The sequence below is a fragment of the Melanostigma gelatinosum genome (genome assembly GCF_949748355.1).
Source record: "Melanostigma gelatinosum genome assembly, chromosome: 1".
Lineage (NCBI taxonomy): Eukaryota > Metazoa > Chordata > Actinopteri > Perciformes > Zoarcidae > Melanostigma > Melanostigma gelatinosum.
This window is the reverse complement of record NC_136634.1, coordinates 12,790,616-12,802,948: the sequence shown is the minus strand read 5'-3', so window position 1 is coordinate 12,802,948 and position 12,333 is coordinate 12,790,616. Positions and strand designations below refer to the sequence as shown.

The 12,333-nt window shown below is 42.9% G+C and overlaps 1 protein-coding gene across 1 annotated transcript in view; it reads right to left on the bottom strand.

Annotated features, from left to right (window-relative positions):
• Positions 1-1,466: 1,466 nt before the first annotated feature.
• ptprq (protein tyrosine phosphatase receptor type Q) overlaps positions 1,467-12,333 on the bottom strand; it is a gene marked incomplete at both ends in the record, with an annotated part of 34,714 nt that continues 23,847 nt past the window's right edge. Inside the window, 22 exons of the mRNA XM_079280830.1 lie at positions 1,467-1,504; positions 1,598-1,721; positions 3,431-3,566; positions 3,704-3,849; positions 4,092-4,217; positions 4,353-4,487; positions 4,714-4,790; positions 4,931-5,021; positions 5,489-5,570; positions 5,768-5,794; positions 6,409-6,453; positions 7,705-7,833; positions 8,045-8,144; positions 8,252-8,325; positions 8,429-8,720; positions 8,957-9,115; positions 9,504-9,573; positions 9,706-9,944; positions 10,039-10,225; positions 10,425-10,534; positions 11,304-11,675; positions 11,778-12,053. Coding sequence (XP_079136956.1) covers positions 1,467-1,504; positions 1,598-1,721; positions 3,431-3,566; positions 3,704-3,849; positions 4,092-4,217; positions 4,353-4,487; positions 4,714-4,790; positions 4,931-5,021; positions 5,489-5,570; positions 5,768-5,794; positions 6,409-6,453; positions 7,705-7,833; positions 8,045-8,144; positions 8,252-8,325; positions 8,429-8,720; positions 8,957-9,115; positions 9,504-9,573; positions 9,706-9,944; positions 10,039-10,225; positions 10,425-10,534; positions 11,304-11,675; positions 11,778-12,053 — 3,035 coding nt within the window. The remainder of the gene's footprint in view (positions 1,505-1,597; positions 1,722-3,430; positions 3,567-3,703; positions 3,850-4,091; positions 4,218-4,352; positions 4,488-4,713; positions 4,791-4,930; positions 5,022-5,488; positions 5,571-5,767; positions 5,795-6,408; positions 6,454-7,704; positions 7,834-8,044; positions 8,145-8,251; positions 8,326-8,428; positions 8,721-8,956; positions 9,116-9,503; positions 9,574-9,705; positions 9,945-10,038; positions 10,226-10,424; positions 10,535-11,303; positions 11,676-11,777; positions 12,054-12,333) is intronic.

The following is a 12,333-nucleotide window of genomic DNA, read 5'->3' as shown; positions in this document are numbered from 1 at the left end:
TGCACATAGCTGCTAAAGCACATCTTAGAATCACCTTAGAGACTGATTTCTCAAGTCAGCTACCCCACTTTGTTTCCTGTAAACTCCGACTGACTTGTACTATACAGCATGATATTGTTTTTTTGTTTTTCTCATTTACAGTACACAGGGGCAGTTTAATTATATGTTGTATCATTATTGTCAGGGCATGTTGGGCTGGTTGATGTCATTTTCTCCCCTTCCTCCTCTACTTCCTTTCTGCCCCCCCCCCTCCCCCGCCTTCTCCATGGTTGTCATGGAGACGCACCAATCTGCATCCTCACTGTGGAGCACTGTCATTAATCTTTGCACCCTCACAATATTTCTAAAAGGGAGATTTCTTAAAGATCAACATGTTTACGAATGGAATATTTCAAATTTTTTTTCTGTTCAAAGAGAATGAAAGAATAAAGTAGTTTTTACTCTCGGTCCTGAACTGTCCGTCTCTCTGTGTGTGTGTGTGTGTGTGTAGACGCCACAATGTCTGCGTCTGTATCACTCCCGGCCTCTGTAATGAATGAATGTGCTCCAGGTGTGCAAGGAGGACGGTGGAATGAAGGCGCTTATGGGAAATCAGTCTGCACAGGTCTGCACAGTGTCCTCCCAGCACAGTGGGCCCGACCTCATTCATGAACAAATGAGAACGCAGTATTGAACCTGACTTGTACGTGTGGAATATCAAGTTGTGTTGTAGTGAGTCTGCATGTATTTGTGTGTGTGTGCACGATTTAGAATACATCATTTTCCATGGATGCTGAGTCTGTCCTCTAAACAATAAGACGAGCAATTTGTTAATTTGTAATTTCATATGGCATTGACAAAACGGCTACATTTGATGCAAGAGTGTCTCGCAGGAAAGTTCAAGTGTTTTAGCGTTAAGGTCATGGTCAGAGAAAAAAATACAAGTTACTTTTATTTTTGCAAATCACTCTTGAGAAAGGATAAACAAAACAGAAATGCTGCCAACACTTCAACATAGTCAGAATTAAAACGAGATTCCGTTTTGGCTGAATAAATTAGCTTACAAAAACATAGGTAACATCAACATAATACTTACAATACTCAGTGAAATCAATTTGTGCAAAGTATCTGTATAGGCTTACAAATGTGAAGAAGCTATCACACTCAGCTCACCGCTCTGCTCTTTTCTCCCCGTCGTTTCTGACATTCTTCGTCACTGTCTCACCCCTTTTGTTTCGCTCACTCGCTTTGAAAACTAGTGGACAAGAGGTTCATTAAATGGAGGACTGTACTGAGAAGTGGGTTGAAGTGGAGCAACAAAGTCTTAGTTGACTGACGGATCGTTCAGTTCAAACAGTGCTGTTCGCTTCCTGTTTCTCCTCCTCCCTCTAACCTCGTGTTCTGGAGGCGGCCAGTCCAGAGTCTGTGCACAAGGTTGCCTTCCAACAGGCCTCACTCTCCCCCAGGCAAAGGTGTCCCCTCGGTCTTTACATAGTGGTCTCTTCCCATTCCAGCTCAACATCACCTGAAGACCAGTACACATGTGTGGAGTGAGCACTGTGCACGTGTGTTTATTCAAGTGCGTGGGTGCATGTGAGTGTGTTTATATGTTGGTTACCTTCCATGGCATCCAGGGAGTCCATCTTCTCCAGAGCTGAATAGCTGACAAACCAGATGGATTGGCTGTTGCCTTTGTTGTTTAGAAGTTCCAGTGTACTTTGGTGCAGGAAGATGTACTGGGCCTGACATGCACACGCACATACACATTTACAGACACTGAGCAGAAGTCCATCAAATTCAATTTGTGTAGAATTGAGTCGGGTGTGCTACTGGCTTATGCTGGTGATCATTTCAATACAACAACCTTGATTTGTGTCCAACTGTCTTCTGTCTGTTAACGGCAATAACATAATACACATTTCAGAGCTGATTTACAGATTCAATTCCAATTTACGGAGACAGAGGACAGACAACATTTTAAAGACTCAAACCTAGACTACAATAGTTGGAAATGATTACTGGACATCATATTTCAAGATGGCTTTCCTCTTAAATAAAAGTGTGTCACTGGGTGCATATGCTGAAAAAAGGGTTTTCAGGCTTCCTCCTGTTTTTTGGCCCATAGACGACTCATTAGAGTGCTTCTCTGGCTGAGTGGAGAGAGACGGACGCTTGAGACCGGCGTGCTTCAGATGAATGCACAGAGCCTCTCTTTTGTTTGGACCATGAATGATGACTTTCACCCCTGAAAGAATTTGGTTTACTTTCTATCTGCGTCTATTTGTTAACCTAAATGAACCGAAACCAAATGAGATCAATAGACAGCTGTTGACCCGAGGAGAGCAGGCCTGACCGAGCTGGCCCAGCCACTGCAGGGAATGAGTGGCGCTATGGCAGAAGGTTAGTCCAAGTCACTGTGGTTCAGTTATGGTCTGCATCATTTATCATACGCATGGCCTGTTAGAAGCTGGTATATACATAAAGTAATTAATTCCTCTAGCCTAACAACAATTTGTTTTACTCGTCTACCTGTGCTGTGTCACATTGCACCTACGAAAGCTGAATTTAAAGCAAATGTGTTTGTACAATCTGCCTCATGACTTCATAGCTTTATTCAATATTGGTGGATGTGGAGATATATGAAACGCCTGTTCAATTTGTCATTTATTATCATTTTATAGTAAAAACAACGACAATGGAAAGCAAAGTAGGATCCTGGAAGTATGAAGAACCTTTGCAAGATCTGAGTCATATTTACAATAACTTCAACATTTGCTTTTGTTTTTCCTTCGACAGCAAGTGTTTTAGATAAGTTAAAATGTGGGCTTGTTTAAAGCTGTCTGCAACGGCTCTAATATTGTGATGGCCTCTTTTTCTCATATTTACTGGACTACAATGCTAACAGCTGTCTAGCACACTGAACACTGCTGTCTCAAAGAAGCAAGCAGCTCTTGTAGCTGCAGACACTGCAGGCTCATACTTTAAAGCCAAAAGAAATGCACAGAACTTCTAGAAATAACAAGACCATAACACTGAGGAAAAGCACAGGCACTAGGCAGAGGGTCCCTGCAGGCACTGAGACACACACCACTGCTCTGCAAGTAATGACTGAATCGGGTCATTTTAGGATATGTTCATGCTGTTTTAAGGGGGGAATCCTGCTCAGCATATGTCTTTCATCCACTGCCAGATCCTTTCCCTTTGTCAATACAAGACTTTACCAAATGTTTTCTTGTGGGGATGGGATCACAGCAGGACATGAATTAAAAAAAAAAAAAAAGTAGGACAACTAGACTGCCATTTGTGAGTCTTTGATGATTCTTAAGTGTACTGGAACAACTTAAGACAACACACTGTACAATAACCCTTTTTTGTCTTTTGTTTATTCTCTCTGGGTTGTGAAATTCAACCACAGGAATAAAATACATGACTGTATTTGAATTGAACTCACCAGATTCTGTACCATGCACATCCGCTCCCTGCGGAGTTCAGCCAGCAGGCCATAAATATCCACAAAGTCGTGATCTCTGACGTGCTGAATAAGGTGGTCGAGAGCGATAAACACACCTGTTCTGCCCACACCAGCACTGAGGAACAATGAGAGATGGACTTTGTTGATGAAACTCCATTTTGCCACCAAAAACAGAATAATTTACACTTTACTTTAATGACTTTGCTGTAGCTTATGCAGTGTCAACAAACTACCACTGCCGTGTCATGATACCTGCAGTGGACCACTATAGTGGTGTTGTTGTGTCTGTGAGCTCGGACAGCTTTCACAAACTTAATGAGAGTGCTGCAGGACTCTGGGACTCCGTGCTCAGGCCACGACGTGTAGTTGAAGTGGCGAACCAAAATATAGTGCCCATGCTGCACAGAGGAATTCATACAAGAAAAAAGACAAGTACAATTAATATGAAATGTAGTTAACAATGTACTGAGCAAAAGGTTTTATGTTTGCCAGAAGTGGAACAAATAACTCTCTACACAGAAGATCAACACCACGCTCATATCTGTCAGTTCATTATGAAGCAGGAGACTGTTAGCTCAGCTTGGCATAAAGACTGGAAACAACTTTGCGTGTGTGCATAAGGGGTTGTTAGCTCAGTTACCTTTTCTACTTTCAGGGTTCTGACAGTCCAGTCAGGAAGGACTTCCTCTGACACCTTTGAGATGAGAATGTCACTAAACACAGACATTGGCTTATTGTCCTCGGGCCAGTACTTGTGACACCGAATCTGAAATGTCACACACACAAACACATCAGATCTTCGCAGCAGATATAACCCTCCTTTTGTCAAGGAGCCCAAAACGGAGCCCCGCCTGTCCTCTGAATATTATTTCATAACAGTGGAAAATCTCTCATAACGCACTCTGCCTTTCTCGTAACACTGAGTGAGCATGGCGATGGTGTGGGTTCCCGTTTCCCAGATCATTCTCCAAAAGTCAGCCACTGTGCCAGGCAGAGGACCCTGGGTGGCTATGAACTCATTTGGACAAAGGTAGCCCTAGAAAACAGAAAAAGAGAGGCAAGTGATTATATTCGCTAACTCTAAAAATCACTCCAGCAACATAAAGACCTATTGAAATGATAAAACATTATTCACTCGCAAATGCTTGAAAAGGTTATCTAGCCTACAGAATCACAAAAGGACGGGGAAATATCTAGAACAAACTCCTCTCATGCGGAGGAGTTAACCGCTGGGCTTTTAACATCTGAAAGCTGGCACTCACTGAGACAAAGCTGGCGTTGATGTAGTCAGAGCCCGCAGTGCCCGGTTCAGACAGCAGTTTCACTCGGTTGTTATTGTCTGGACACAGTTTAGTGAGTTTAGTGAAATGCAGCTGATGTGAAATCCATTTGCAGTTAATGGTAGAACTAACACACATAATTTGAGTATACTATAAGTATCATGACTCTGGAACGTTCATTTTCAGCCTGATCACTTACAAGGTTTGATGTTAGCAAAGCGGTTCTTTGATTTGTTCCACGGCAGGTCTGCATCTGTGGTGGCCAGGTCCTGCAGCAGTTTTGGGAGCTCCTGGAGAGATAATATGTAACACATCGGTATTCAAATAGACACACAAACATGAGGTCAAATTTCAGGGCACGTATTTTTAACTTAAAAAATACACCTACCGGTACTTCAAAGTTATTGGTATTACATTTTTCTCGACTTAAAAAATACTGTTAAAATCCAGAAAGCGGCAGAAGTCTCTAAGTTGTGGTCTGAGATGGATGCAGTAGAGAAAGAGGTAAGCACGCACCTTCCGACGACTATATAATTTGTCAAAAATTATAAATAAAGCAGAGGTGCAAAAAAGCCCGATGAAAAAGCTTTTATTGATTTTGTTTGCAATGACTTTCCATGCGTCTTCACTGTCTTCTTCATGCTCTATTTATTTAGTCAATTCCGGGAGATTTTCGATTATTTCATCCCATTTTATATGTTTCTACATTCGACACAATTATGATAAACACCGGTCCAGGTTGTAGGAAAACACTTACAGCAAACTCCTCTTGGAACTTAGCATTGTCATTGGCACACAGATCCTCTACGTGCTGCAGAAAAGACTTCTTGTTGACGGGCCTGACAGAGAGGTAAGGGGATGAAATACACCGAATGTGAGGAACAGAGAGAAATGTAAAAAAGCTCTATAACAACATGCTATTTCCTGCTGGTTTATTCTAAGATAAAACATATTCTTTATGCGGAGCCATACAGAGCGGACTGATCTATGCTGCAACTATTGTGTGTATATTCATTATTTATGCAGGATGACTTACTTGAGTGATTTCCTGTAGCTGAGCAGCCTGGACAAAAATAGACAGCAAACATCAAACAAAAAGAATCTAATTAACTCAATAATCACAACCTACACTGTGGTATTTCTGTCCATGACAACTGAACTGATCCTCATTGCAGAGAGCACATGGCATAGTATGTGAAGAGGAGGTTTAACCATTTATAATCAAATCCACTTTGATGAAACACGTTTTGACACTCTGCTCTTCACGTTTCTTTACAATGAAACATGTGGTCATTCCCTCTATGGATGTTGTTTCTTTGCATTACTGAAGACTTGTCGCTACGCAGATCTTTCACTTTCCACTTATGTGCAATTTTGAGATAGTGAGTGGGTAAACAAATGAAAATGGTCTCAAGCAGAGGAGTGTCTGCACAGCTCTACAACTCCTGCCAGTGATGGAGGAAAAGGAAAAAGGCTGAAACGCTGATGTCACTCGTTCACGCAACTGGCTACGTCCATCAAAGGTTTATTAACAGGCAACACGGATGGATGATTTAAACCTTAATGGGTAACATGACAATGACACCCACATAGTGATGACTGAAAGGTGGAATGCAACATGCAAAGAAAGCATACACACCACAATGTGGCACACACGTGACAAAAAGCCCAACTTACTGGATCACATACATCTCTTTCCGCCTAAAGAAGAAGGAAGAATACCTGGTGAGAGAAAAGTGCTCGGTTTGAGAAAAACAAAGCCAAGGTGAGCCGATGCAAGTGCTGTGCAAGGAATGTTATTTGTGCCATTCGCGTGACAAGAATCAAGAAAAAGTGTGTTATTATATCATAAACTGAGTTAAAAAATGTGGTGTTTACACAAATCTCAGCTCCAGTAAAGCAGAGAGATACACGATCCTAATGACGCCAACTTACAAGACAGCTGGCGCAGCCAAGCGGTGATCACAACATGCAACGGTGAAAAACCTACAATCATGCTTTTTTGGACATTTAAAATGAGTGGAAAGCAAAGTATCCTCAGGATCTGCCTCCTGTTTCAGGACTACAAAGAGTCACTGCAAAAATGTTTTATTGGAAGTTTAATAAGGAAGGCAAATATTTGCTCAAGTAGGGCTGTTACATTACTTTACACATACAGTAAGAGATAAGGGACAGCTATCTGGCAAGAAGAAGCCCTTTTATTTATCCATCTCCTCTCATGTGGGTTTTATGTTTTTATGTTCCTGTTCATTCAATTCCTCTTGAAGACAAGCCACAATTTTACAACGTCCTTCACGAACCCCTGTATTTTTGGTTTATTTTTGTATTTTGTCATTGAGTAGGTGTTCTTTAGATGTTGGGGATGGAGGGTGTTCAGAAAGTTTATGCTTATTGGTTGTTCCGATGCTGAAGTCTATCTATATTGGAAAATAAATACATAAAAACAATTTTATTTGTGCTACTCATGTTAAAAGCTTTTCTATCTTGCAGTGTCTTGCCTCCTCTTAGCCATCGGTGACCTTAATACACCAAAACTAACACTGAGTTTGACATTGTTTCTCACCGGCTTGCAGCACTGATTGTCTGCAGACTTGTTCGTGCCAAAGCAGAAAAACAGAAGGGCTTGATGCTGAGTTTGTATGAGAGGATGGTTGGAGAGATGCAGGCAGGATGACTTGTCTGTTCTGCAGAGAACTGAAGATAAACTATAAAGCCACCATACTGCTGTGGTATTTCATAGTGCTTCTGGACACACTCTACAACACTAGAAGGTTTTGTGCTGACAGGAGCGCACATGAAGTTGGCTGCAGCAAAGAGATTTTTGTCTTGTTGACTTGGATTTAAAATCTTGTCTGCAGCAGCTAAATCAAGCCTGAACTCATGTCGTGTGCAGCCAGTCTGAGCTGCGAACAATGTGTGTGTTATACTTGGTAAAGTGGCTCTTTTAGATTACAACTGAACACACAGACTAACCGGTTGAGTTTTTCTTGTTTCAGCTCCAGATCCGCGACAGCGATCAGCTGATCCAGTTTACACTTTGTCTCTATGATCTCTGCCTCTCTGGGTGAATAAGTCCCGCCCTCCTTCTTGCGCTGGTGGATCCTAATATGTCAATGAAATTGAGTTCATAACAAGGTATATGCAGAATAAAAATGACACCATAGGAAACAGATTGTTTGCAAATCATGCAATGCAAAATTTGCATTTTCTACACATTATGTTCCACATTGTAATTTCTGTGCATTGACACTAAATTGCAATCAATCTTGCATATGAATGTTGGCAAACAATTGAATGCCTGTTGCCATCTTACTTGACAGAGCCACAGATGATGATGATGAGCAACACCGCCAAAAAGAAGGAGAGCAGAACACCCAGAATGATCTGCTCTTCTCTGGTCAACAGCCCGTCCGCTACAGAGAGAGGGAGAGGAGAAAGAGGTGACAACAGCACACAGGACGATAGAGGTTTTATATTACATTTGTTTGATTTATAGAAATACAGACATGAATAGAAATACCTGCAGTTTTGACATGGTCCGAGTACTCAGAGTCTGTGTATTGGTCATTGATGTTCGTGGCTCTGAACTTGAACCTGGTAAATATGGAACAGTCCCGTGTCAGCCTAATATTATTATAAAACATGTACATACAATGAATTTTAAATTCCTGTGGGGTTGAGTGTGTCTTGCACTCACACATAGACCGTGTTTGGCTTCAGAGGCCCATTGCAGAAATTGTCAGTGTTGTTCTCCTTTATACAGTCATCATTCCCTCCGATCACGTACGTTCCTTCCGTAGTGTGATTTTGTCTCACTGCAGGCCGGCCCCCTGCAGACACATTGCGACCACCTCTGACGTGCGTGTCTGTGCGCAATGCCCCATCCCCCAAAGAACATGGCGGGTTGGGGAACCCCTTGTCGGTCAGGTAAGGGGCAGGACGATCAAAAAAGGCATTCTTCCAGTCGGTCAGGTTCTGCATGTCCTTCACTGTGACAGGATGAGTGAGTCAGTTAGAGAGGAAAGGAATCGCAGGGAGAATGAGTCAAATTTCGGCTGACGTTAAGCCCTTTGGCTTTTGCATACATTTTGACTTTTGTGAGCTTAGGACAGAGTGACGTACTGTAAAACAAGATTCTACTTCAGGCTTAAAGCCAAAAGCGAGGCTGATACCCAAGTGTATTCAACTAAAAGTGACGGCTGTCAATGTTTTTGAAGAGGCATACCCCCTGACTCGGCCACGATGACCTGAATTTCTTTGATTGGCCCGTTGTCATCCCTATAGAAACAGGCAGGCATGCGGATGGCGATACTCCTGTGGGTTACCATGGCAACCCCTCCATGGCTGAAGACTGCCTCAGGTCTTTGGGTTGGCTTAGATGGGGCTTGAACACACGCACGGGTGAGCACAGAGGAGCGTGCACACACACACACACACACACACACACACACACACACACACACACACACACACACACACACACACACACACACACACACACACACAAACAGACAGACAGAGGTGTTTGTGAAGATGTGGAATTAGTCTGAGGCATTTACATATAAGTCATGACAAACAGACCACTGCTCAGTCCTCTACATCATCAACACACATCTGACAATATTGCTGAGTTACATTTGCTGTGTCAGAATATGCCTGCAGTGAGACTGTGCAGCAGCAATTCTCTGTTTTCGTAAAAAATGCTGCAACAAGAAAGGGAGAAGCCCTGTGGAGGGATGCGGTGCACACACACAATACAGAGGGACTGGTACCTGTGATCCCTGTCGTTATCTGGACATGTGGGCTGGGTGGACTCCTACCAGCCCCGTTCTTTGCTGAAATCTACAGACAAATAGAAGAAAGGAGGGAGAGTGGGACAAGCACAAAAAGTAGTCAAAGAAAATTTTAACAACATTAAACTTGTTTGGGTTTGGGCTGTGTGTATGTGTGTGTGTGTGTGTGTGTGTGCTTCACCTGTATGCTGTAGCTGTGTCCTCCCTTTAGGCCCTCTATGACAGCGCTCATCATGTTTTGGTCTCTTTCTGTGATATTAAGGCTGATGTTCTTGACCAGCTGGTCTTTTTCGTAGATGTACACAAAGTAAGCAGTTATGTTTCCGTTGGGCTCCTCTGGAGGGGTGAAAGTCACCTTCACACGGTTCACTTCCTCTGGGATAACTGATACCATCACATTCTTGGGAGGGTCTGTGGGCTCTTGGGACAGAGTAACAATGACATGAGAAATAATAATGATTTGGGTATATTTACAGGTGGGCCTGGTGCACCCAAGATGTAAATGTCCACGTACCCTCCTCCATTGTCTGAAATTCAATAGGCCCGATGGATTTCCCATCGCTGGCCGCGTACTCCAACGGACCAGTGAAAGCAGTGATAGTCACCAAGTAACGAGTGAAAGCAGTCAAGTTCATCACAACGACAGTTGTCAACTCTCCTGGAGCTCTGACTGTTGAGATGTTCAAACCAGGACCATCCACCTGGTGTGACAGGAGAGTTCATGGAAGGATTCAATGCTTGTATGTGGATGAGCAGAGTTGGATTCATTTCACATGATTTGCATTTTAACAAACTCAGAACAGATCAACACAGAGGTACGTTGGTCAAAGAACATCTGTGTGTTTTACAGTTATTGGTGACATGTTGTGTTTGTGTAAAACCAAAACTCAACGAACTGACCTGCACAAGATACGAAGTCGGTCCAGAGAGAACAGCTGGAGCGTCCCATGAAATGCGAAGGCCGTTGGAGGTGGGCATCACTTTTAGGTCCCGGGGAGGGTCATCAGGGTCTGAGGGAGGAGATAAGAGGAACACAGAATGCTTATGATGTGCTATCAAATCAAAAGAACCCTGTTAAATGTTGCTTTGTTATCATGCCAATGTCGATTGATGCTTCCATGACTTTGGCTCTTTGAATGTAAGCCTGGCCCATGCTTTTGTGGTCATGTGGCCTCTAAAGTGTTGTTTGCCTTTTAAGTATGTGTTTGTCGCGATTGTGAATTAGCTGTGAAGTATTAATGTGGACAGGGGTTACGAATCTGCAGCCTGCTAATATTCTGCACTGCAATGATGAATCATGTAATTTCCACTGATCTACTATCAAACCCATTCATATATTCAGATTTTTCTGTCATTTCAATTGTAGAGTAAAAATACTGCTACTATTATTTAAAAGAATAATAACAGGGTTTAACAAGACAAACTGCCACATCACAGTAAGTGCAGGGTAGCAACACAGTGCTATGAGGATGTGAACCACTCAAAAAAACAAGAAGAGGAGGTAGTGGACAGCGTTTTCTGCTACTTATGAATGCTGAATCTCTGAACAACTCAAACTTGCTGTAATACTATGGCATGTGAAGAGAAAGATTTCCCTTCATAGCGAGATACAATTTAAGTTTGCTCAGGTCTTGTCAAGGCGATGCCCAAGTTACTTCTGAAAAACCAAACATCAGATAGGATTATATTTATTCTTGCTGAATACCTGGAAATAAATACTGACTAACTGCAACCCTCCCCTGGCAACACAAAAAGATACCATCACTGCGACGCTCTTACTTCCAGCCAGTGTACGTGCGTAATTCCAGTGTGTATATTCCCCAACTCCAGCGTTGGTCACAGCAGCCACTTTGAAGCGGTAGTATCTGTACTTAGCCAGGGAGTGGAGTGTGACACTGTGGTTCTCTTCAATGCCATCCGAAGCATTTACTGACACTGTGGCATTAGAGTCCACGCAGTCTGATGTCAGTTCGTCCTCTGGGGCCGGCTGTGCAGTAGTCAGTGTGTTTGGTTCACAAGCAGTTGAAAGCAGCTGTGCAATGATGTGGTACTCTTTCAGGAGGCCTGGAATGGAAAACGGTGGAGCCCACTGAAGTGTCACATTGTTAGGTGTGACCTGAGAGATGGTGAGGAAGCGAGGGGCAGCTGGGGCTGTTAATGTAGACAAAAGGATTGAATGAGGTATCCATTCAGTATTACTGTATATTAGCAATTAAAAGCCAAAATGTTGCACAATACAAAAAAACTGACTACCTGACTCAGGAAGAGTGGAAGTAGTACAATTCAGTCCGTCTCCGGGTCCTGCAGAGTTGACTGCGGCAACAGTGAGTGCATACCTCTGGTCTGGAGACAGCCCAGTCAATGTGTACTCTGGTGTGTGAGCCTGGTGCGTGTAGGACTGTGAGTCTACCTCCACTAGAATCTCATAAAAAATGATCTGCCCATTCGGGTTGGCTGGAAGTTCCCAAAACAGCTGGATTGAATCCCAGCTCACTCCTGAGCAAGAGAGGTTCCCCACAGCATCAGACACTGCAGACAGAGAGGTGATACAGTGGAATTGTTATCCTAACATCAGCTTTGGTTGGCATTCTTCACTGTCACGTGGTGTCGTACACCGCTGGCCAGGTATGGACTAGTCCCGAACCCATGTGTCTTTCAACTTGTTTTTTCTCTTCTTTTCTTTTACTCCGTCATGTTTTGTATTTTTTAGATGCATGTGGATGAAATTTGTGTTTTTTGTGTGTTTTTATGTCAGTGAAGCAGCTTTCCTTTAGTAGCCCCTTAAAGGACAAAAAAGGTATTTCGAATT